The sequence below is a fragment of the Trichosurus vulpecula genome, chromosome 3, assembly GCF_011100635.1.
Source record: "Trichosurus vulpecula isolate mTriVul1 chromosome 3, mTriVul1.pri, whole genome shotgun sequence".
NCBI classification, from domain to species: Eukaryota; Metazoa; Chordata; class Mammalia; order Diprotodontia; family Phalangeridae; genus Trichosurus; species Trichosurus vulpecula.
In genome coordinates this window covers 434382652-434409080 of record NC_050575.1, presented here as the reverse complement: position 1 = coordinate 434409080, position 26429 = coordinate 434382652, and the positions used below count along the sequence as shown (strand labels likewise).

Genomic DNA, 26429 nt, shown 5'->3' with positions numbered 1-26429 from the left:
TAATTCAGGAAGACCTGAGTTCACATCCTTCCTTTGTCAAAGGAAGGGTGTGATCATGGGCAAGCCACTTTACATTTCTTGGTCTCAGTTTCCTCTTCTGTAAAATGAAGGTAATAACCACAATCTCACAGAGCTTTTGTGAGGATCAAATGAAATAACACTGGTAGAGCTTTTGTAAACCTTAACATGTTACATACATGTCAGCTATTATTATTACTAATACTAAGTTTCCACTTTCATTTAAAAAAGTTAGAGAGTTTGGCTAGATAAGTCTACCTTCATACTGTTGGCATATCCAGGCCTCCCTGTTGGTCTGTCCCTGTCCATAAGGGACTTAATTCTACTGGAGGACGGAGCATTACAAAGGAACTCGAGGATCACTGGTCCAGAAAGAACCTCAGAGATGATCTAGTTCAAACCATCTTACAGATGAAGAAACTGAGGCCCATAGAGGTGGTGAAGTGACCATTTCAAGGTCACATGGTTAGTAAGTGTCAGAGGGAGAAAGCACCGACAAGGGGCAAGGGGGCATCAGAAGACTTTAAGAGGTGGTGTCCCCTGAGCTTAGTTTGGAAAAAAGAAAAGACTATGAAAGGAAGAAAGGAGGAAGCAGTGTATTCCAGGCATGAGGGAGGACTTACCAAATAAAAGAAGGAGGAAGATCCAGAGAGGGCATGAGAGGGAGTCATGTGAAATAAAGGGTGAAAACCAGACTGTGCAAGTCTGAGCATGAGACTGAACAATTTGTATTTTATCCTAGAGGTGATAGGGAGCTGTAGAAAACTTTTGAGCAGGGGAGTAACATGCAGTGAAAAGTGTGCTGGATTTCGAGTTGGAAGACCTGGTTTGGAAGCCACTGCAGCCTTCTACTTGGCTCACCTTGGGCAAGTCATTGTTCTCTACTGGACTCGGTTTTCCCATTTGAAATAGAGGGTTGTAATAGATTGCCTGGAAGGCCACCTTTAAATCTATGCTCTGATGATCATACCTGTGTGTTCATCAAGGCTGTCTTGGCTTCTGTGTTACTCTAGAGAATGGATTGGAGAGAGGAAAGACTGGAGTCAGGGTGATCTTGGGAGGCTACTGCAGCAGCCCAGGAGAGAGGTAAATGAAACAGGCTTTAGAGCTGACCTGGGGCCTTGTCAAACCACCCTGTTCCTATTAAAAAATGAATTCAGAGTTACAAAGAACAGACTCACCAAGGAATTTGGGGAGGCTGGTCTATTGTAGCCTGGGAATGGTCCAGCCCGCTTGTTTTTTATTAGTCTCTTGCCTTGATGTCCTGTTGTGGAGGGTTCCCTGAGTTCTCGAAGGCTCTGCCAGAGGAGGACAAGCTATGGCAGGTCTTACTATGCTAGACATTGAAGTCATTTGTCAAACACCCACTGTGTGCAGAGCACTGCTTTTTATCTTGCTTATCTGAGGACCAGTCTAGCCAAGTCTGAAAAGACTAAAGGGATAGAAGGCGTAGGGAATCTGAGCTGGGAGGCAGCCTGACTCCACTCCCCCAAAGCCTCCTGTGGTGCCAAGGTAAGAGGCAACTTTAGGGCAGTCAACAGAGCGCTGGACCTGGACACAGGAAGACCCAGGTTTCAGTCATGCCTCATCTGCTTATGGACTTTTGATCCTGGGCCAGTGACTTAATTTCTCTGGACCTCAGTTTATTCTAAGTTGCCAAAGAATGCTGGTGATGACCTCCTAAGGTGTACAAGGTTTGTGATCTGCATTGATGAGGGGAGCATACAGCCAGGAAAAATGGAGACATTGCTTTCAGTGTACTTTCAGTGCACCTCCTGTATGCCCGGTCTCAGCTGAACTCTGATTCCAGGAGGCACCTTAGAGAGACTGACCTGGCAGGATGTGGTTAAGTACCAGACTGTGTGGTTCTACTCTTAAGGAAAAATCAGGCTGGGAGAGGGAACCTGCATTTGGAGTCAGGAGAATCCCGGCTTCTAATCTTCCCTCTGCTCTGTGTGACCTTGGTTATTTAATTTGTCTTGAACCTCCTTTTCCTCATTTTCTAAGTGGGGACAATGACCCCTGAGGGTTGCTGATATGGGAACCAGTAGGCATCAGACTCCGGCGTCCTCCTAACTTTCTGGGTAAGGGAAGCCCTATATCAGCCTTAGTTCGATGCCTTGGGGGATTTCTCTGGGGCTTCTGGCTGGAGGGACGGCACTTTATAGACATCGTTGCAGTCGAGCCTTACTACTAGGTCATTGTACCACAAGTGTGATTTATGCTTGACAGAGGAGAAAAACTGAGGCATAGAGAGGTTAAGTGACTTGCTCAGGGTCACACAGCTAGTAAGTGTCAAAGGCAAAGAGCTGAGCCCTTCTCCTGTTGAAGGCAGCAGTGGGAGAGCCCTGGATCTGGAGTCAGAGGAGGTGGGTTCAAATTCTACGCATCAGCCTCTCATTTGACCGTGGATATTTCCCTTAACCTCGCGGGCCTCAATTTCTTTCCTTTCAGCTCTGGATCATGTGAATCTGTCCAACACCCTGCTTAGATTCCCAGTCTCCCTCTCCCTTCCCGGTGGTCTCCCCTCGCTTTTCCCTACCCTTCTCGGGTCCTTCCTCCTAACTCGCAGCTCCCAGCTCGGTGCTCGACTCCAATTATCCCAGTAACTTCCTCCTCCTGTGTGTGGCTCGACCTTATCTCCCCATAAGGCTGTGAACTCCAGGGGAGGGGGAGCGGGCCCCCACCGGCTTTCTCCCAGCCGGGGTACCCCCAGGACGTGCTTTGCAGTTCCACGGTCCCCGGCGGGTCTCGGCTCAGTCCTAGTCCCAGTGGCGCGTGGGGAGGTGGTACCACCGGAGCGGGGAGTGGAAGAGCCTCGCACCCCGCCCCTCCCTCCGGTGTCCGATCAGGGCCCCGCCCCGCGGGTGTCCGGTGTCCTCCTCCCTGGCAGGCGCGGCCGCTGTGGCAAAGCCGCCTCCGACTGGCCCCGAGTGGCTGCCGGCTCTCCCTCCCTCCCTGCCCTGCCCAGCCCGCCCCCAGCGCTGCCCTCACCAGGCTCCGGCTGGCCCGGCTCTCCCTGGCCGCCCGGCTTGGCCCAGCCCCGGGCGCCCGTGCCCGTGCCCGTGCCCGCGCCGGCCCCTCTTTCTCTTCCTCCCTTGTGCCCCGGGCTGCCCGGCTAATAGCCCCGGAGCCATGCTCTGCTGCCTCTTGCAGCGGGCCATCAACCTCCCCAGTGCGGAGAAGAAGGACCGGCACAGCGATCCCGTGGCCAGCTTGACTTTCCGAGGTGAGAGCCAGGGGCGGCTGATCGGAGAGGGCCGGGCCCAGACCCCCAGGGCGCGGCGTCTTGGGGCGGTACTGTCCCTCTGGCATGGCCAGAATCAGAAGGGACCTAGGATGCCAGAACAGGGCCCGTAAGAACCCAAAGTTAGGGAGAGCTGGAAGGGTCCTGGGAGCGCAGAAGGTCAGCCGGGAGAAGGGACTTTAAACATGCGGGTGAGAGGTGGAAGAGATCCTAGAATAGAGAATGTCACAGCTGGGAGATATCGAGATCAGGTTTGGGCAGAGCGACGGCGGAGACAGACTAGCTCCGGGATCCCTAACCCCGAGACCTCATTCCCCCATCTGTGGGTAGAGTTCAGGGGACCCATGAACTTGGATGGGAAAAAGCCAAGAGACATGTTGATGGGCTAGATGGCAGCTCAGGCTCTAAAATTCTTAGTGCTAATCCTTTAGCGGCAGCCCATCTTATAGACCAGGTGTTCTTAACCTGGAGTCCCTGATCTTGATTTTAAAAAAAAAATCGATAACTTTATTTTAAGATAATTGACTTCCTTTGTAATACTATGCACTTTATTTTACTCATTGAAAAGCCTTCTTCTGAGAAGGGCTACATAGGCTTCACCTGACTGTTTAAGGAGTCTATGACCCCCCAAATATTAAGAATCCCTGCTCCAGTTCAGTCCCCGTCTTTTTACATATGAAGAAACTGAGGCTTAGTGAGAGATCTTGCTAAGACCAAACAGCTCCTTCAGCTGCTCTGTCTCGATTATAATAGAAGCCTCCTGAATGAATTATTTTTAACGATTATTTATTTTTATTTAATATTAATTATCTTGGGTACAATAAACATTTCTTAAACACCTGATGTGGAGCAGCCTACTAAACTCTGGGAGAGACACAAGATTTTAGTAAGATACTATTCCTTCTCTCTTGGAATTTATCTGCTCGTGATGGTGGCGATATGACAGCTACACAAATCATGATAATAAAAATATCATAAAATAAGTGAATTAGAGAAGTGTAAGCAAATGACTGTGAATTTTGATGTGGGGCAAGACCATTTATTCAGGGAAGGCTTTTGGGGCAATTGCTTGTATGACCCAACTGTTAAATTTTTAGTGGGAGCATTTACTCCTCAGAAAACAGGCAAACTTAAATATCAAGGCTTGATTGATTGTTTTGTGGATTGTCTAGAGTTATGAATGTGATGGAGAAAGTTTTAATAATGCAGGTTAAGCTGAAAAGTGTGTCCTGCAGACTTTTTTTTGAGAGAGCTGGTCGTTAAACATTTACTAACACACCCCTGGCAATAGGGCATTGGGAGCAGTGGATTGCAGAGAGTGGTAATTGAAAGGGCCTAGGAGGGGGAGAAGGAGAGAATGAGCCTAGTCTAGATATAAGAAACAGCTTGAGCAAAGGCAGGAAGACAGGAAACGGGTCTGTGACAGCCTTCCTGGGCTGGAGGTAAGAGTGAGGGTGGAGATAGCTTGGATTGGAGCTAGCCTTGAAGCCAGGAAGACCTGGGTTTGAGTCCCACCCCGACACATCCTGGCTGTGTGACCTCCAAGTAAGCCACTTAGCTTTTCTGGGCTCTAGTCAATGCTTTGAGCCTATAGATTATGGAGAAGGTTTGGTTCTGCCTTGGTGGAGGGATTTTCCTTGCTAGATGACTCTTATATCCATAAAATCATGTCTGGTTAAAAAAAATAGAATGAAGGGTAAGAGACAAGAAGTAGAAGGAAAGGGAGGGCAGCCCTAAATTGTGGGGGGCCTCGAAGGGCTAGCAGAGAGTTTTGCTTTGTCCCTGTAGGGAGCCATTGGAGGGTTTTGAGCAGAGCGTGGTGCCTACATCTGAGACGGGAGGACTCTGGCAGATGTGACCGAGGTTCTTAACTTCTGTAGTGCTGTGGACCCTTGGGCAGTTTGGGGGAGCCTATAGAACCCTTCTCATCATGATGTTTTAAATGAATCACATAAACTACATCATGCTGTCTCCCAGCTTCCTTCAAGCTGCACCTAAACTTCCTTCTACAGGAAGCCTTTCCCAACCCCTCTGAATTCTAGTGCCTCCCTCGGTTAATTATTTCCTATTTATCCTATATTTAGCCTGTTAGCACCAAATTGTTTGTGTGTTGTCTGCTCCTCAGAATGTGAGCTCCTCAAGGCCAGGGACTGTCTTTTGTCTTTCTTTGTATATTCAATGTTTAGCACTATGCCTGGCACATAATAGGCCCTTAATAAATGCCTAGGCATTTCTTGGCAGCTAGGTGACACAGTGGATAGAGTGTTGGGCTTGGAATCAAGACTCATCTTCCTGAGTTCACATCTGGCCTCAGACACTTCCTACCTGGGTGACCCTGGACAAATCACTTAAACCCTGTTTGTCTCAGTTTCCTCATCTGTAAAATGAGCCGGAGAAGGAAATGGCAAACCACTTCAGCATCTTTGCCAAGAAAACCCCCAAAAGGGGCTTATTGACCAACTGACAAAGGAAATGAATTATATACATCAATGAGCGTTTATTAGGCAGCAATTATGTGCTACACACGGTGGCACATGTGACTGAAAGATGTACGTATATGTATGCATGCACATACACACATACATACATATAACATATATGTACACACATATGTGGCTCTATATATGCATATACATACAGACAGACAGACAGACAGACACATACACACATTTTTTTTCCATCTGGGTTCAGGGATTTCTTGAAATCTATCCATTGACCCCTTGGATTAAGAACCCAAGGAAGAGAAAAAGTGAGTGGGCAGGCAAGCATAGCTATATATAAAATCATCTTAGTCCCTGGTTGTCATTACCATTAACACTGTGGGACTCTGGATAAGTAACATCGTCTCTGTCTCAGTTTCTGTATTTATTTATACAGGGACAGCACGGCCTCATGGATAGAGTGGATTCAGGAAGACGGGTTTAAATGCCATTTCTGCCATTGCTACCTGGGTTACCTTGAACCAGGCACTTAACGGGGGTGTACTGGTGAATGTTTACCCACTGGCTCTCTGGAAAAAAAATCTATGCAGGGCACACTTTTAAGTTTAATCTGCATTATCAACATTATCAGCAGTCTAGACAATCAACAAAACAACACTCTGCCCCCCAATTTCTAGTGCTTGTGGACTTCTGAGGTGTGTACATGCTCACATTGAATTTAACAGTTGGCTCTCCTAAGCCTGGCTCAAACTTGCACCCTCAAACTTAGTCCCAGTGGGACTCAGTGCCCTCCTTTGTAATGTTGGACTGGTTGTCCAGTCATTTCAGTCGCGTCTGACTCTTCGTGACCCCATTTCAGGTTTTCTTGGTAAAGACACTGGAGTGGTTGGTCATTTCCTCCTCTAGCTCATTTTGCAGATACTGAGGCAAACAGGATGAAGTGACTTGCCCAGGGTCACACAGCTGGTAAGTATAAGATTTGATTAGCAAGAAGATATTGATGGTAAGAAGTAAAATTTGAACTCACGAAGACGAGGCTTCCTGACTTCAAGCCTGGCATTCTACGCACTTCATCACCTGTGTCAGACTGGATGACTTTTAAAGAATCTTTGAAGTCTAGACTTAGGATGCCACAATGGAGCACTGCTTTGAGAGTGAACTCCCCCCTCTCCCACCTCCCCCCACTGGAGGTATTCCTGGCCACGTGCAGGTGTGTTATAAGGATCCCCGTCGAACTAGGTGCCTCCTCAGGTCCCTTCCCACTCAGTGGTTCTGGGAATGGAAGCTTAGAGCTAAGAAGGAAAATCTGAAGAAACTTGGAATGACTTAAGATTGGATAGCTATGCCTCTGATTAATTCTATGCTTTAAGGATCTGTAATTTCTTCAGTCAGTCAACTAGCATTTATTATGCTGCTTGCTATGTGCCAAGACATGTGCTAAGCCCAGAGAACACTAATATCAGTGGAAAAAAAAAGTCCTTGCGTCATTTACATTCTAACAGGGAAGCAGAAAGGGCTGGGGTGGAGCACAAACGTGTGGTGGAAGAAGCGCAGAGAGGAGCCATTACAACCCCTCTGTAATTTAGCCGATGATCACTGGGGAAAGCTATGGCCCCACAAATTCCTAACCCTTCGTTCCTGGTGATTAACCTCTCCAATTTCAACCAGGCTTACCATCCTCAGATGACATCTGTCTGTCACTGGGTCCGTGCTGTATCATAGCCCCTCAAACATATGACCAATCGTCCCAAGAGTGATTTGTTCATTGTATTCCCTCTCTCCCTCAGGAGAGAAGATGCTGGATAGGAAGGATTTAGGCTGGACATGAGAAATCACTTTTCTTCCTCCTTGGAAGGACTTTTCCTCATTTAATTTCAGTGCATTTTTACAGATTATTAAACAGACATAACATATGCAGTACTAGTACTGGTTTGGAGGGGTCTGGGAGCATGGAAAAGGTTTCATTCAAATTCCTTCTCTGCTAGAATGACCTGTATGACCTTGGGCAAGTCCAGTCCCTTCTCTCTGTAAAGTTAAGCCTAGTATAAGAGTTCTTTGTTCTTTTTTTTTTGGAATGAGGAAGGCAGGGCAATTGGGGTTAAGGGACTCACCCAAGGTCACACAGCTAGTACATGTGTCAAGTGTCTGAGGCTGGATTTGAACTCGGGTCCTCCTGACTCCAGGGCCGGTGCTCCACTCACTGCACCACCGTTCTTAACCTTTTCTGTGTCCCAGACCCTTCGAAGCCTGGTGAAGCCTGTGGATTCCTTCTTAGAAGCATGTTTTTAAATACAGAAAACAAAATAAAGAGGGAGTGTAAAGTAAATCAATGATGTAAGACTTGTTATTAACATTAAAAAAATAAGTTCATGGACCCCCTGCTTAAGAACTTCTGAACTAGTTCATCTCTTTGCTTTCAAGCTTTGAGCCTGGTGACGCTGTGAATTAGACTCAATCTTGTCCCTCGAGGAGATTAAGTTCTAGAAGAGAGTACGGGGCTAGCAGTCAACTGATAAACATTGATTAAGCACCTACTGTATATGGTGCTAGGGGATGCCAAGACAAAATGAAGCCAATGAAGCCATCCCTTCCTGCAAGAAGCTCACGTGCTAGAGAGGAGACAGCATCGTGTGTGTGTGTGTGTGTGTGTGTGTGTGTGTGTGTGTGTGTGTGTGTGTAGGGGGGGGTGCAATTTGTGGGAGGAAAAGCCCTTGCAGTTTCAGGAATCCAGAAAGGCCTCTTGGAGAAATGGGCACCTAAGCAGACCCTTGAAGGATTCTAAGAGGTGGAAAGGAAGAGGGAATGCATTACAGATGGGTCCTTGTTGGGAAGGACTTGAAATGACAAGCTCGGAGTTTGTATCTGGTTCCAAAGGAGTGACCTGGGCAAGGCTGTGCTTTTAAAGAAATGCCTTTGGCAGCTAGTGGAGGACAGGTTGGAGGAAGGAGAGATTGGATGGAGAGCAGGAGTCCAGGTAAGGGGTGATGAGAGCCTGGACCAGGATGGCCACTGTCTGAGTGGGGAGCAGGGCACAGATGTGAGAGAAGCTCTGGAGGTGGAATCGATGGGACTTGGCAGCTCATCGACTGTGTTGGGTTAAAGAGAGAGAAGCGAGGATGATATTGAGGTGACAAACCTGGGTGGCTCCAAGGATGGCGGCTAGTGGTACTCTGGGCAGAAATGGGGGAGTCCAGAAGAGGGATATATTTTGGGGATGGGGAAAGCTAAGTTGTATTTTGGAAACATCGAGCAGCCACGTTCTAGCTGCCCCTCCATGCCTGGGAAATGCCCCCATCCTGGCCTCTGTCTCTTGTCATCCCTATGTTCTTTCCAGGCTCTGTTCTCGAGCCCTTCCTGCAGGGAGACTTTCCGGATCTCCCACCTGCTTGGGCTCTCCCCTCCACTCGGATCCCTCCACTCCATTTTATATCCCATTAGCTGGATCTATGCTGTTTCCTCCTTCCCTCTCCCAGCTGCCTGTGAGCTCCAGAAAGGCCACCGAGGGCTGTTTTATTTATCTTTGTACTCTCTAGTGCACAACCTCGCACTTTCTCTATGGCAGCTGTTAATAAAAGCTTGTTCAATTGAATTGAAAATAAAATCTGTTGTGTATAAGAGAATGAAAAACAAAACAATGCTGCAGTGGATGCTTGGAAGGAGACCTCTTGTCAAATGCTGGGGAAGGGAATCAGGGCAGTATAGTGGAAGGGCGTATTTGAATTGGACTTGGAAGGCTGGGACAGAGGTGGGGAGGAGGCATTTCAGGCAGAGAATGGCAATTCACCTAGCATTTATTAACCACCTACTGTCTTCATAGCACCGATAGAACTACTGAAGGAAATATCTTTAAGAAGTGATTGATAGTGATCATCCTTTTTCCAGACCTTCCCTGGCTCACTCTCACGATCTCTCTTTCTCTGTGTCTCCCTCTCTCCCCCTCTCCCCCTCTCCCTCCCTCCTTCTCTCTCTCTCCTCCTCTCCCTCCCTCCCCCCCATCTCTCTCTCTCTCTCTCTCTCTCTCTCCCTTCCACCCCTCCCTTATCTCCCTTTTTTCCTTTGGTGAGGATTTATGACTGCGGTTGGGAGTGGGGGAGGGGTCCTCAGGAGAAGAGAAAGGAAGAGGAAGAAGCCATCAAAACGAAGAAAGAGAACAATGGTCAGGAGTCAGGCCTTGTAAAAAAGAAAAATAAGTAAATCCGAGAGGGAGGCCAGCTTTCCTCTCCTCTCCCAGCACAGCTGCAAACAGTGACTATATATGGTCACAGACATGTCCTGAAAGATGAAATCAATATAAGAAGGAAAAGCGACAGGGGAAGTTTAATTAGGGCTTTACTAATGAATCCACCCCCAAACTAGAAAGCTAGGCTCCCCAATGTCTAGACTTTTCTGCGTCCAGGTTCCCCCATGGCCAGGATTCCCAGTGTCCAGGCTCTCCCATGTCCAAGCTCCCCAGTGTGCAGGCTCCCCAGTGTCCAGGCTCCCTAGTGTCCCCCCAACCCCACCACCTGCCCTGCTCTCTCACATGAAGCCTGCCAACCTGTTGGTATGTGGCTGGCAGCTCGGCATTCCCTGGATGGAATTTCATGCGCTGCTTCCCAAAATAGCCTGGAAGAGCTGGGGAGGAGGGTCTTCCTGTAAGGTTTCTTTGGTCTGGTCTGGTCTTCTGGGCTGCCAAGGTGGGGCTGGTCAATGAGAATTCAAGGCTGTTAGTTGTTTTTTGATTCATTCATTTGGTCACTCATTTATTTATCGTAGCAGAGATTCTTAACCTGGGATCTGTGAATTTTTAAAGAACTATTTTGTAACTATTTCAGTACACTGGGTTTTCTTTATAATCCTGTGTATTTTACTTTATTCATTTAAATGGGTTCTTCTGAGAAAGGGTCCAGAGGCTTCACCAGGCTGCTGCCCAAGGGGTCCATAACATGAAAAAAGTTAAGGACTCCTGCATTATAGAAATGTGGGGCCAATAGCAGTCATCTGATTATACAAGCTGGATCAATGTCCCCTCTCCAATCTCCTAAAATCCCAATTAATTCCATTTGGTAAGCATTTATTAAGTGCCTACTGTGTGCTAGGCACTATACATGTTGCAAACTACTGGGGTCATAGATTTAGAGCTGGAAGGAAAATTAGAGGCTATCTAGAACAACTCTTAATTTTACAGATGAGGAAACTGAGGCTCAGAGTGGTTAAAGCATTAGAGTAGGCTTTGAACCCTGGTCCTCTGACTGTGTTCATTCCATTGTACCACTCACGCATCCTCTCCTCCAGCCAGGTGGATGATCTCATTGTCTGCTGCCATCACCTTGACCTGCTTTCTAGAAAATAAAAGGGATGAGTCTCCATTCAGCCACTGAAATGATTTTCCTAAAGCTCAGGTCTGATCACTTCACCCCCCTGGCTCCCCAGTAAACTCCAGCTGCTTCCTGTTGCTTCCAGGAGCAAATACAAAGTAGTCAGTTTGGGATTTGCAGTACTTCACAGCCTCGAAGCCTCCTACCTTGCTAGTCTTCTGACACCTTCCTCCCTGGCACATGCTCTGATCCAGTGACCTCTGCCTCCTGGCTGTTCTACCAGCAAGACCCTCCCTCCCTCAGCTCTGGCCCTTCTCTCTGGCTGCCCCTCCCTCTATGCCTGGAACTCACTCCCTCCTCTGATCCTGACGACTGACTTTCCTGGCTCCCTTTCAGTCCCAACTAAAATGCCATCTTCTACAGGAAACTTTCCCCAACGTCTCTTAATTCTAGCGTCTTCCCTTTATTACTCATTTCCTGTTTATCCTGCAGGTGGCTTTCTTTGTAAAGATTTGTTTGCATGTTGTCTGCCCCATTAGACTGTATTCTCCTTGAGGACAAGGATTGTCTTTTGCCTTTTTTTTTTTTAATCCCCCAGGGCTGAACACAGTGCCTGGCACTCAGCAGGCACTTAACCAATGTTTATTGATTGATTATGTGCCAAGCTTTCTGCTGGAGTCTAGGGAAGAGCTAGAGGAAGGGTCCTAACTTGTTGAGTGGATGCTCTTGTGGAAGATTGAGTGAGCATGGCCGAGGATCACTCAAGACTCAACAAGTGTCTACTATGTGCCAGGCCCGATGGTGTCAAACCTGGGGAGATTAAGAGAGGACGGAAATAGTCCCTGCTGTTACAGGGCTTATGGTGTTTTGTGCCCTGGACCCCTCTGGCAGTCAGTCTAATGAAACTATGGACTCCTCCTCCAAAGAATGTTTTTCCATGCAAATAATAAAATAAAATACAATACATAGGATTACAAAAGAAACCAATTCTATCACACTACAATTATAAAAATGTTTTTAAAAAACAAGTTCACAGATCCCTGGTCTATTCAAAGCTGGTCTCAGACACTTACTAGCTGTGTGACCCTGAGCAAGTCACTTAACCCTGATTGCAGAGAGAAAAAGGGAGAGGGGAAGGGGGAAAGGGAGGGGGGAGAAAGAAAGGGGGGGTGGGGAGGGAGAGAATAAGACTATTCCTGGATTATAGGATGGGTTTCAGCTAAAGGCGGGCAGAATTATAGCACTGCCATCTCTAATCCAAGCCGCACCCCTCAAGATTAGTCTTCACAAATACGCAGCAAATGGTCATCTGGCACACTGTTTAGCAAAGGTACATGGGCCACCCCTTATCCAGGGCCTGGATCCTCAGTGAGTTTCTGAATAAATGAATGACCGTAGACTTCCTTGTCATATTTTGCTAGCAGCGATCAAACAGCCACAAGATCATGCATTTTTACAGCTGGAAGCAACCTCAGGAGCTGCTCGGTCCAATCCCCGCTCATTTTACAGATAAGGAAACTGAGGACCTAAGAGGCTTGGTTAGAGTCACCAAGCTAGGAAGCTTGGAGCTGAACTGGGATGCATGGACTCTACATTCTTCTCTTCCCGAAGTAACCTGCTGCCTCGCCGTCAGTTGTAAGGCATTTCTTAAGACCCAGGCTCTGTGCTAAGCCCTGCGGATACAAAGAAAGACAAAAACAGTCCTGCCCTCCAGGGGCTCATGGACTATTTAATGGTGGAGACAACCTGTGACTCGGTGGGCAGATATAAGATACATTCAAGATGTGACCTCGGAGGTCCCGGTGAGTGGGTAGAAGACTGAGAAAGACTTTCCTACCAGAGAGGGCATTTTTACAGACTCTGAAGGAAGCCCAGGACGATGGGAGATCGGCAATATAAAGTCAAGAGGATGGAAGGTGGGGCACAGAGAGGAGGCCGGAGGAGCTGGAGGGCAGACTGTGTGGAGCGAGTGATGGGTCTGTGAGGAGACAGAAAGGCTATTTCGCAGCTGTATTGGGAAGAGATTTAAGTGCTGAGCAGGAGTTGATATCGATGCTTAGGGAGTCATTGGAGTTGATTGAGTAGAGGGGTGATGTGATCAGCCCTGAGCTTTAGGAAAAACACTGGCAGCTGTGCAGAGAGAGGAGAGCCTGGAAGCAGGTAGGCCCATGAGGACGCTGCTTGGATGGTCCAACTGAGAGGCGATGAGGGTCTGTTCTGGAGTTGTGGCTCTGGGAGTAGAGAGAAGGGATGTTGGATATGTGAGATGAGTAAGAGTCTCGTCTAGATGGTATTTAGCCTGCGGACAGGGCTCCAGTTAAGCTAAGTAGAATGTGAGAAGCTCTTTCCTGTCAACTCTGCCCTTAGCAAGGCCATACCCTTTTGTGATCCTTCGGTGAGGGGAAATGAAGGCGCCTTGGGTGGGAATTCATTCATCGCTGCTGCTTTCAGATAACCATCCCGGATTCTTGGCCAGCTGGGCAGGAAGAGCTGCTCAGACCTCTTGGCTGCCATGGTTCCCTTCCTTTCCCTCCTCCTCTGACCTCAGTGACATTCCCTGATGGCTCGCCACATCCCTCTGGTGACCTTGACTTCATCGTCACCACCCAGTGTTTCTTGGAAAAGAGCATTTTGTGGCTCTGGGTGCTCATCATGATTTCTCACCCCCCCCCCCAAATCCAATCAGTTGGGTCCCATGGAGTCTACCATCTCAGCATGTTTGTATAAGCCCCCTCCTCTCCTCTGACACCACCCCCACCCTGGTACAGACCCTCATCACCTCATACCTGGACTACTGCAATATAGCCTTTGGGTGGGTCTGCCTGTCCCAAGTCTCTCCACCCCAGAGCATCTTCCACTCTGCCGTTAAGGTGATTCCCCTAAAGAGCAAGTCCAGCGGTCACCTCCTCCTCAGTCAATAAACTCCAGTGCCTCCCCATCACCCGCAGGATTAACTAAAAATTCCTCTGTTGGACTTTGAAAGCCTGTCATAGCCTGGCCCCCTCCTAACCTTTCCAGTCTTCTTTCACTTTAATCCTCCCCACATATTCTGCAATCGCATGACCCTGGCCTCTGAACAAGACACGTCGTCTCTAGGCTTTAGGCATTTTCCCCGACTGTGCCCCGTGCCTGGAATGCTCCCTCTCTTTACATCACTTGGCTTCCTTTAAATCCAGCTGAAATCCAATCTTCTGACTTCCTTAAGGACAGCCAGGCAGCGCCATAGTGCACAGAGCGCTGGGCCTGGATTTAGGAAGACTCATCTCCTGAATTCAAATCCTGCCTCATTGTGTGACCCTGGGTAAGTCACAACTCTGATTGCCTCAGTTTCCCCATCTGTAAAATGAGCTGGAGAAGGAAATGGCAAACCACTCCAGTATCTTTGCCAAGAAAACCCCAAAAGGGGTCATGGAGAGTCAGACATGACTGAAATGGCTGAACAACAAAATCCTCCTTGGTCTTACTGGTTTTGGGGCAGCTGGGTGGCTCAGTGGACAGAGCACCAGCCCTAGAGTCAGGAGGACCTGAATTCAAATCTGGCCTCAGACAGTTAACACTTACTAGATGTGTGACCCTGGGCAAGTCACTTAACCCTGATTGTCTCACCAAAAAAAAATCTTACTGGTTTCACTCTGAGATAATCTCCAATACATCTTGATTGCACATAGTGGTTTGCTTTTTGTCTTTTCCATTAGACTCAAGCTCCTTGAGGGCAGGGATTGTTTTTGCCTTTCTCTTTATCCCCAGCACTTAGAATAGTGCTTGGCACACAGTAGGTGCTTAATAGATGCTTCTCGACTTGTACTGCTCTGGTCAACCTTTTTATTAATTATTTGGATAATGGTACAGATGGCATCCTAATGAAATGGGCAGATGCATCAGAGCTGGGAGGGTTAGCTAACATGTTTGATAGCATGATTGAGATACCCTGTTTCCTATAAAATAAAGGGTCATAGGGTGGCATAACCATTCAAGCCTTTGCTGGTGACAGATAATCTCTGGCCCCTTGCTAAAGGGCATGTTTCAACCTAAGGCTGGGTCCAAGATCATAGGCAGCTGATCAGGCTTTAAAAGGAGAAATACCTTTCTTCCATTGGTATGAGCATCTGAGAACATTTGGGACCAGAGTCCCAAAAAAAATCAAGTGATGGGGACCATGAGGACCCACATGGAACTGTTAGTCACTGAAGCCCTTTCTTGAGGGGCCAGAGCCCATATGCCACCAGAAATGACCCAAGCAATTGTCCAGCCCTGTGATTCGATGGGTGTAAGGACCTCAGTCCAGACCGGTGGAGTCCTTGTCCTTGGGGAATGAGAGTCTAGTAGGGAGACAGACCACATGTGAAATGCTCAGAATAGTTTAGAAACTCTTATGGGACCTGAAGAAAGGTATAGATTAGGAAGGTGCCTGAAGGCAGGGAATTTTGAAGACTGGGATACATATGGATGAATGGAGAGATGTAAAGTGGGCAAGGCATTGTGATAGGTGTGAGGAAATGAAATAGAAAGGGGCTACAGGAAACAGATGAGCTTGGCTGGAATGAAGAGGCCAGATTGGAGATTAAAAAGAGACCATAATGGTAGAGAAACAGGTGACGGTTGAAACAAAGCGTCAAATGCCAGGTCCAGAAATCTGGACTTGCTCTTGTAAGTCAGGAGGGTTAGGTTGTTCCCTCCCTCACAGCAGAATGGGAGCTCCCAAGGGCAGAACTGTTTGATTTTGTCTTTACATCCCCAGCACACGGTATGTTGCTTGGCACTTAGTAGGCTCTTAATATGCGCTTGTTGAATAGGTGAATAAAAGAATGCATCAACCATTCTAATGTGACTTGTCTGCGGTGAACTGGGGGGAATATTTTCGGACCTATTTTAGTTTTATGTGATTCTTTTTCATGGGGAGAACATATTTCTTCATTTCTTCATCTCTGGTCATGACTGAGTGGAATCATAAAACCGTCTGACACTCTCTTTCTTCTGCAGGGGTGAAAAAGCGAACCAAGGTCATCAAAAACAATGTGAATCCTGTGTGGAATGAGGTAAGGAGTTGCTCAGGGAATCTGGAATCCTGGTGGCCTTCTTGGTGGAGGCAGATTTTTAAGGGATGTTTTAGAAGAGGGGAAAGGGCATGACCCTCATAGCTCCCCATTTGGACTGGGCTTCCACGGGATTCTAGGAATTCATGAAATCCTTGGATACAAGGGAGATGGGAGAATAGGTGGGCCCCCCTTTGGCCAGCTGCCACCCTTTTCAAGGCATAATGGAGAGAATGCTGGCCTTGGAGTCAGAAAACCTTGGGTTCAAATCCTACCTCGGGCACTTACAAGCTCTGTGACCCAGGACAAGTCACTTTAAGCGGTAGCCTCAATTATTCATCTGTAAATTGAGGGGTTTAGATGAGAAGGTCTCAGAGGACCCTTCCAGTTTGGGGTCTAAGACCCTTCACCTTACTAACACCCCCTTTTTGAGAAAAATATCTAGGATTCCACTCACTAATATCTGAATGTTACTCTGGGAATTGCTTCTCTAACAATTAGGGATTCACTAATCAAGGAAGCTGCCCCTTCCTCCCTCAAATCACGTCCTTTCCTTCTCCTTCTTTAAGACCCTGATCAAACAGATTGCCTCCAGGAAGTCCTTCCTGATTAACCCCTACCCATTCAAGTCTTATCTTACTTTGGATTCCTTCTCTCACCCCTGACCCCGGTGCTGGGTGGCATTAGAATGTGTTTTCAAATCTGTTTCCTGGATATAAATCCTGTTTCCTCCATTAGGTTAGCTTGAGGGAACACTGAAGGAGAAAAAAGCTTCCAGAGGGAACACTGAGTCTGATCCAGGGATATGATTCCAACCAGACCAGAAGGGGTCTCAAGATCATCTAGTCCAGGGTTGGGGGACCTGCAGCCCTTTGACTGAGTCCAAGTTTTACAGAACAAATTCTTTTATAAAGGGGATTTGTTCTGTGGAGTTTGGGTTCAGACAAAGGGCCATGCTTGAGGACCTAGAGGGCAACGTGGAGGCTGCGGGTTCCCCACCCCCGATTCTACTTTATTATTTTACAGATGGGAACTTTGGGAACCCTTAGCCTAAAGAGGGTGACTCAGCTCCTGTCCTCAAGGAGCCTTAGTTAGAAGGAGAAAGCAGCCTCTGTCCTTGGGGGAGCCTCTAGTCTGAAGAAGGAGATACAATCCTTTTCTTCAAGGACCCCTGGCCCGATGGGGGAGAGGGTACTTAGAGGGCGAGAGGAGAAAGACAAGCATCGGTTTTGCTCAGACGGGAACTGCTCGTTGACTCGATCCCTAAGAAAGCAGCCAGGTTCTCTGGGCTCCTTCCCATGGGCTCTCTCCCAGGTGCTGATCCCAGGCACCTAAGGTGGCCTGGGGGGTGGGGCAGTGATGGGGCAGAGCTGGGCCCTTCCTATTTTCTCTTCCCTCTCCACTGGGCTGCTGCCACCAGGGCCCTGGGCCCTCGTGCTGATGCTGCCCTTTCTCTCCTTCCAGGGATTTGAGTGGGATTTGAAAGGCATCCCCTTGGACCATAGCTCTGAGCTGCACGTGGTGGTAAAAGACCATGAGACAGTCGGAAGAAACAGGTGAGAACCAACAGGGTGCCTGGGAAGGATGCTGCCCCCTTGGGAAGCTGCAGGGGCCCTCACCAACCCCGTAGTCCAGACGTTTTTTATTTTTATTTTTTGTTGTTCTCTTTTTAAAAATAATGTTTTTATTTTATTTTTCTCAATTCCATGTAAAAACTATTTTTAGCATTCGTTTTTATAATTTTTGAGTTCCAAATCCCTCTCTCCTTGAGAAGGCAAGTGCTTTGATAGGAATTATTCGTGCGCAGCCATGCAAAACATCCGCCTTTCTTTTACACCCGGGCCATGCCTGAGAGCTTAAGAATAATAGCCAGTAACACAGGATTTTTGGATAATGCACATACGAGCGTGATATTTTATAGTTATATATATAATATATAGTACATATATATAATTTATATATAAATATAATTACATAGAATAGATAATATAACTACGTAATATGGTATATTATTATTAGTTATTATGATTAATGTAGCACTTTAAGGTGTTCAAAGCACTTTACACATGTTATCTCATTTGAGGCTCAAAGCAATCCTGTGAAATAGGTGCTATTAACCCCATTTTGCAGCTGAGAAACTGAGGCGAGGAAAGGTAAATGACCCGCCCAGGCTCACACAGTCCGTTCCCTGAGCAGGGGGTTGGGAGACCAGTGCCTTTGTCCACTATAAACCATCATCTTGGGAGGTCAGGTCGTGGGGGCTGGGAGGGGTGGGGGTGGGGCAGGGGACGGTCTCTCTGAACCTCAGTTGCTTCCTCTGTAAGATGAGCGATTGAACCCAGGAGGTCCCTGGGCTTGTTTCTAGATGTTTATTCTGTAACTTTTGGGGGTCATGTGGCTCCTTATATAGTTCACTCCCTGTGATTTAACTAAATCATGAAAGGGCTATGTTCTGCAGGCACCGGGTATGATAGGACTTTGCACAGGAGAATCACAGACGCTTGGCATTGTCTGAGACCCTGTCTTAGGTATTTCTTGGGAAAATATAGTGAGGACAGAAGTACAAAAGCATCCTCCCTGTCACCCCCACATCAGGGCACATTTTCCCTCAGGGAAAATCCAGAAGAACTAGGAGACCGAGGTACACCTGTAGGGAAGATGTCCTGATGAGGAGCACCTCAGCACTCCTGGTCCCATTCTGGGAGGTACCATTAGGGCGAGGGTCTCCCTTGCTTAGCTGGGCCAGCTCCTTCCAGGATGCAACATCTCCCCTAACAAGTCAATCCATCTCTGGGTGAGGTCATTGCTATGCTCGCCCCTCATCAGCCTTGCTTCCAATTCAATGTTTCCACAGCAGAACTAATTTTCCTTCCAGATTTTCCCCTCTTCTTTACTTCCTGTGTCTCCCAGGTTCAAAAACTTGTTGTCCCCCTCAACTTCTCTCTCTTAATTCTGACTCAGTTGCCAAAGCTTGTAATTTATTCCTCTGCATCATCTCTCCCATACATCTACTTCACTCCGTTTGCATAGCTGCCATCCTGATTCAGACCCTCACTGATCTTCACCTGGACCACTGCAGTGCTGACCTCATAGGTCTTCCTTCTTCCTGTCCTTTCCCATTCTCATGTATCCTCCACTCGGATGCCAAAGTGATTTTCTTAAAGTGTAGATTTGATTGTGTCACTACCCTGCTTAATGAATTCCAGGGGCTCCCTGTTACCTTTGGGATCAAAGTTCTCACAGCCTTGCTCCTTCCCACCTTTCCAATCTTTTTAAAAAAATTATTTTATTTTTAACTTATGGAGTAAAGAAGCATTTCCATAACATAGTACAATAAAAAAGATGATTGTACATGAGACTATAAATCTACTATGCCCAGCTTGCTATTCCTTTCAAATATACAACAAAATCCTCGTGTAAATTTCTTTTTTTTCTCTTCTCCCCCCACATACATTCTATTGTGAATGGTAGAGATGGCTACCATTAGACACAAATAGGCATGTATATATCTATATATGTATATGCATGTATATATGTAAAATTATTCTCTACATACTTATTTATGAGTCCTTTCTCTGGATGCAGATAGCATCTTCCTTCATATGTCCTTTGTTGTTAACTTGAGTATTTATAATAGACAAAATAGCTTATTCCCTCAAAGTCATTCTTAAAACAACACTGCTGTTACTGTTTACAATATTCTCCTGGTTCTGCTCATTTCACTCGTCTTTATTCTGTGCAAGTTTTTCCATGTTTTTTTCCTAAACTCATTGAGCTCGTCATTTCTTATGGCACAGCAGTATTCCATCACAGTCATACACCATAACTTGTTCAGCCATTCCCCAGTTGATGGGCATCCCTGCAATTTCTCTTGTTTTTCCAAATGAATTTTGTTAATATTTTGTCCAGCTCAGTAAAATAATTTTTTGGTAGTTCGATTGGTATGGCACTGAATAGATAGATTAATTTAGGTAAAATTGTCATTTTTATTATATTAGCTCGGCCTAACCATGAGCAACTGATATTTTTCCATTTATTTAGATCTGATTTTATTCACGTGAAAAGTGTTTCATAGTTATGTTCATATAGGCCCTGGGTTTGTCTTGGCAAATAGACTCCCAAATATTTTATAGTGCCTTCAGTAACTTTGAATGGAATTTCTCTTTCTATCTCTTGCTGTTGGGCTTTGTCAGTAATGTATAGGGATGCTGAGGATTTATGTGGGTTTAGTCCCTGCAATTTCTAATTCTTTGCCACCACAAAGAGAGCTGCTATAAACATTTTAGAACATATAGGTTCTTTTCCTTTTTCTCTAAACATCTTTGAAAATAGACCAAATATTGGTATTGCTGGATTAGAGGGTAATTTAATCACTCTTTGGGCATAATTCCAGATAGTTCTCCAGAATGTTTGGATGAGTTCACAATTCCACCAACAGTGAATTAATATCCCAATTTTTCCACATCCCCTCCAGCATTCATCACTTTCCTCTTTTATCGTTTTAGCCAATCTGGTAGATGTAAAATGACATTCAAGGTTGTTTTAATCTACATTTCTTGAATCAATAATGATTTAGAATATTTTTATATGACTATAAATTGTTTTGATTGTTTCATCTGAAAACTTCCTGTTCATATCCTTTGACCATTTATCAGTTGGCGGAAGATTTGTATGATTATGGATTTGACAAAGTTTTTTAATATATTTTAGATATGAGACCTTTGTTTGATAAGCTGTCTAAAAATTTCCCCCAGTTTTCTTTCTTTCTGATCTTGGCTACGTTTGTTTTATTTGTATGAAACCTTTTTAATTTAACATAATTGAAATAATAAACAAACCCTCTGCCTTGTATGATCTAGCTGTACCTTGCGCACCTCACTTTTTGTACTGGCCGGAATTCTTTCTCTTCCAACCTCTGACTTTTATCATCTTTGGCTTCCTTTAAGATTTAGCTCAAGGTCCCTCCAGCTGCTATTATCACCCCCTCTAAGGTTATCTTCCATCTACTCATATTTATCTGATGTGTTATTTCCTAATTAAGGTTCCTTGAGGATGGGACTGCTGTTGGCTTTCTTTTTCCAGCACTTACAAGGTGCTTAATGAATGCTGGTTGACTATTTGCCTTTGTATCTATAGGACTTAGCACAGTGTCTATCCTGAACAAGTGCTCAAGGCTTGCTGATTGGTCGATTACTCTATAAAACCCAGAAGGAAGCTCAGTGGGTGAAGGGAGGCGAGGGAAGGTGAACCTGAGCATGCTTTAAGGACTGGGTCCTCGTTGGCCACACCTCCCATTACACCTAAATCAGCCTCTTTGGAATGAGTGATCATGGTCCTTGGTTAGAACCCCATTTACACACTCTCGGTTCCTACTCAAACGGACCGTTTGCCATCTGATACATTCTTGCCTCTGAACCTTGGCTCAGGCTACATTGTCCTCCCAAAATCTTGCTTCCCATCCCAGCCCAAGTTCTTTGCCTGTTGAAATCCTATCGGTCCAGTATTTTACAAAGGGTGAAGCCACCTGTTGCTGTCAGTCCTCCTTCATTCAGAGCATTCCCTAGTCTGTTCCTGTTTGAACAATCCGGGCAGCAGCTTCTGTGGGGGTATAAGATTCACCCACAGCCAGCACCCAGAAAGCTGCCAACAGCACAGGTTCTTTCGATCTGCTCAATTAAGGAAAGCAAGGTGAAGGGGTTGACAGGCTTACTTTTAATTCAAATATCATTCAGTTAGTTCGGGGAAAAAACCAGCACCCTGAACTTCAAAACAAAATGCAAACAAATTACAGACATCAACAGACTTTGTCTGATTCAAGTCCCAACAGACAGTTACCAGAGTTCAACAAAGTTTCAGCATCCAGGTTTACAAGCTGGAGGGCTCCTTAGCTACAGCTGCCCAGAGTCTCCTCATCAACACCATCTCCAGAGCCCCGCACAAATGGCTCTGTCCTCCCTTCTTATGGGGCTTCAGACATTAAACATCATCTGAATCACCAGAGCTCAGGCTCTGGTGATTGGTTCTTGAGTTGGCCTCTCCCCTTAGGACCCTGAGAGGTTCACATCCACATGGATTACTAACACCTAATGGGGTTTGGGCCTGGGGCTTAGCACCTAGTAAAGCTCACTGAGATAAATTGAGTCACTCAGAGAAAACAAAGGCCATTCTGGTTACAGTCCCAGCCTGAAAAGTGACAACAAGGTACAGTTTGGGGGCACCTTAACAATGATGCGGTGCTTTTCTTAGAGCATCCCTGGGAGGGGAGTAGAGAGGCTGAGTGGGAGAGGATTGGCATGCTAGACTTGTAGTCAGGATGATCTGGATTCAGATCCCTCTTCAGACACCCACTAGACTGTGTGACCCTGGACCCGTCGCTTCACTTACCCAGCCCTCAGTGTCCTGGACCCGTCACTTCATTTACCCAGCCCCCAGCGTCCTGGACTCACTGACTTCTCAGGTATCTTCCAGCTCTAAATCTGAGGTCACGTGACCACAAGCACTATTATCCCCACTTCACAGTTGAGAAAATAGCCTTAACCAGGAGAAGTGACCTGCCCAAGGTCGCAGGGCTAGTGGGTGACGGAGGGGGGGCTTGGCTTCTGAATCTGCTGCTATTTCTTCCACACTAAACTGTTGTTCTGGCCGTGGTCACCATTGGAAGTCTGCTCCGGCTTTGCGGGTCAAGGTCACCGCAGCCAGTGGTGTCAGTAAGTCAGCCCTTGGCAAAATTGTGACCCAACCACAGTTTGCCTTCTGAGCTCTCCTTAAAATCCTTAGCACAGTTCCTGGCATGTAGTAGGCACTTAATCATTGTTTCCTTTCTTCCATATCCCACATTTGTGGCTGTTAGATTAAAATCTTGTTTTCATCCTCTCCCGGTGGTTGCGTGTACATCAGGAGATGCCCTTACCCTCACTGTTGTTTTTATTAGAATTCAATTTAATTCAACAAACATTAAGCACCAATTTCTACCAGTCTCTGAGGACATAAAGGCAAAAAATGAAAAAATCCCTCCTTTCAAGGAGCTTTTATCCTATTAAGGAGACAATTGGTGCATGTAAAAAGAAGACTAGAGTGATAAAAGAAAAGTGAAATTGCCCCTGCCCGCAAGGAACAGACATTCTATTGCGAATAACAGTGTGTATCCACATGAGCAAGCACCAGATAATTTCAGGAGAAAGGCAGCACTAGTGACTGGGAGTATCAGGGATGGGTTAGTGGAGAAGGTGGCACTGGGCTGAGTCTTGAGTCCTTCCCCTCCCCATTGAGAAGGGAAGCAATATGATACTCATTATACATATGAAGTCATGCAAAACATATTTCCACATTAGCTGTGTTGAAACCTCCCCCCCCCCCCAAAAAAAATCCAAGACCCAAAAAAAATAAAGAAAGTGAAAGAAAATATGCTTCAGTCTCCATTGAGTCCATGAGTTCTCTCTTTAGAGGTGGACAGCATTTTTCATCCTGGGTCTTTTGGAATTGTTTTGGAATATAGTGATCAGGGTAGCAAAGTCTTTCACAGTTGATAATCATTACAATATTGCTGTTAACTGTGTATAATGTTCTCCTAGTTTTGCTAACCTTACTTCTCATGAGTTTACGGAAGTCTTCCCAGGTTTTTCTAAAACCATTCCCCTCATCATTTCTTATAGCACCACAGTATTCTATCACAATCACATACCACATCTTGTTCAGCCATTACCCACTGGATGGGCATCCCCCCAGTTTCCAATTCTCTGCCATCACAAAAAGAGCTATTATAAATATTTTTGCATGTATGGTTCCTTTCCTTTTTCTTTGATCTCTTTGGGGTGTAGACCTAATAGTGGTATTGCTGGGTCAAAGGGTATGTATAGTTTTATAGCATAGTTCCAAATTGTTCTCCAGAGTGGTTGAACCAGTTCACAACTCTGCCAATAGTGCAGTACTATCCCTATTTTTCTACATCCCCCTAGTCTTTGTCATTTTCCTTTTCTGTCATGTTAGGCAATCTGATACGTGTGAGATGGTAACTCAGAGTTGTTTTCATGTGAATTTCTCTAATTATTAGGGACTAAGAGTATTTTTTTCATAGCTTTTGGTAGCTTTGATTTCTTCTTTGAAAACTCCCTGTTCGTATCTCTGGACTATTTATTGATTGGGGAATGGCTCTTATTTTTGGAAATCTGTCCCAGTTCCCTATATATTTGAGAAATGAGACCTTCATCAGAGAAACTTACTGTAAATCCCCCCTCCCAGTTTCTTGTTTTCTTTCTAATTTTGGCTGCCCTGGTTTTGTTTGTGCAAAAAATATTTAAATTTAATGTGATAAAAATTATCCATTTTACCACCCATGATCTTCTTTATCTCCTGTTTGATCATGAACTCTTCCTTTATCCATAAGTCTGACAGGTAAACTTTTCCATGCTTCCATAATTTGCTTATCATATCACACTTTATATTTAAATCATGTACCCATTTTGACCTTATCTTGGTACATGGTGTGAGATGTTGGTCTATGCCTAGTTTCTGTCAGATTGCTTTCCAGTTTTTCCAGCAGTTTTTTGTTGAATAGTGAATTATTACCCCCCAAACTTGAATCTTTGGGTTTTTCAAATACTAGATTACTGTAGTCATTTACTTCTGTATATTGTGTTCCTAATCTATTCTATTGATCAATCTCTCCATTTCTTATCCAGTACCAGATTGTTTCAGTGATTATCCCTTTTTAGTATAGTTTGAGATCAGTTACTGCTAGATTGCTTTCCTTCTCCCCACCTTTTTTAATTCCCTTGATATCCTTGAGCTTTTGTTCCTCCAGATTTTTTTTGTTGTTGTTTTTCTAGCTCTATAAAATAGTTCTTTGGTAGTTTGATTGGTACGACACTGAATAAGTAAATTAATTTAGATAGTATTATCTAGTAGTATTAGATACTATTTTATTATATTGGCTTGGCCTACCTATGAGCAATTAATAATTTTCTATTTGTTTAGATCAGTATTTGTGTGAAAACTGTTTTGTAATTGTATTCATATAATTATTGTGCATGTCTTGGCAGGTAGACTCCCAAGTATTTTATATCGTCTGCAATAATTTTAAGTGAAATTTCTCTTTCTTTGTCTTTCTGCTCGGTTTTGTTGGTAACATATAGAAATGCTGATGATTTATGTGAGTTTATTTTATGTCCTTCAACTTTGCTAAAGTTGTTGATTATTGCAAGTAGTTGTTTAGTTGATTTTCTAAGTATACCATCATATTAGCTGAAAAAGTGATAATTTTGTTTCCTTGTTGCCTATTCTTATTCTTTCAATTTATTTTTAGTATAATATTGAATAATAGTGGTGATAATGGGCATTCTTGCTTCACCCCTGATCTTATTGGGAATGCTTCTAGTTTGTCCCCATTACAGATAATGCTAACTGATGGTTTTTGATGGATACTACTTATGATTTTAAGAAAAGCCCCATTTATTCTTATGCTTTCTAGTGAGTCCTGTTGGCTTCTAATACTTTCTCACCACTATACTTCCTGTTGCATTTCCCAAAGTCTCTGCTTTCTGCTTTTTTTCTCAGTGTTTTTGTTTGACTGGTGTTTCCATCCTTAAGCTCTCTCTCTTTATTATCGGTGCTTTCAGGGTTGGTCTCAAGTCTCATTGACCCTCATTCTGGATAAAGTGACTTCCTGTGTCTGCTTTCTATAGTCCTGATAAAGCTATCTCTTTTAGCAATCCCTTCCAACACTTCCTGTCTCTCATTCTCACTCCAGTGTCTGATCCTGGGATCAGACACTTGTCAGTGATTTGGATCAATCCACCAACAACAGAAGAAATGCAGCCTGGTACCGGGGCCCCCACTCTCAGAACATAGGGTGTTCATTTCAGCAGATGCTTGTCCAAGGAGTTCTAGTCTGCCTAGACTAGGTGGAAGCTGGGTGATGCGATGGATACAGCACTGGAACTAGAGTCAGAAGACTCATCTTCCTGAGTTCAAATCTACCTGCCTCAGTTTCTTCCTCTGTAAAATGATCTAGAGGAGGAAATGACAAACCACTCCAGTATCTTTGCTTGGAAAATCTCCAAAATGAGGTCACAAAACATCACTAAACAATAAAACAACATCCTAACATGATCATGTTCCACAACTTGCTCAGTCATTCTCCACTTGATGGGCATCCCCTTAGTTTCCATTTCTTTGCCAAAAATCATTGTGGAATTGTTGACACCAGGGTGTCTGTTTTTGTCAGTATGAATTAGTTAGTGCACGTTGAAGGTCTCTTTGTGTTATGGAAATACCACTAACAAGATCTGAGTGTGATGTGGCAGTCAAGAAAGCTTGTTCCTAGAGGCAGTGTCCAGAATGAAGGAGGTGAGTGTCTTGCTGTTCTCTGCCCTGGAGTACTGGGTTCAGTTCTGGG

The 26429-nt window shown here is 45.3% G+C and overlaps 1 protein-coding gene across 15 annotated transcripts in view; it reads left to right on the top strand.

Annotated features, from left to right (window-relative positions):
* DYSF (dysferlin) overlaps positions 1-26429 on the top strand; it is a gene marked incomplete at its 3' end in the record, with an annotated part of 227243 nt that overhangs the window by 14566 nt on the left and 186248 nt on the right. For 8 of the 15 annotated variants that reach the window (XM_036749059.1, XM_036749057.1, XM_036749053.1 and 5 more), the window contains 2 exon segments: positions 15984-16039; positions 17501-17592. In XM_036749059.1, coding sequence (XP_036604954.1) covers positions 15984-16039; positions 17501-17592 — 148 coding nt within the window. 15 annotated transcript variants of the gene reach the window in all.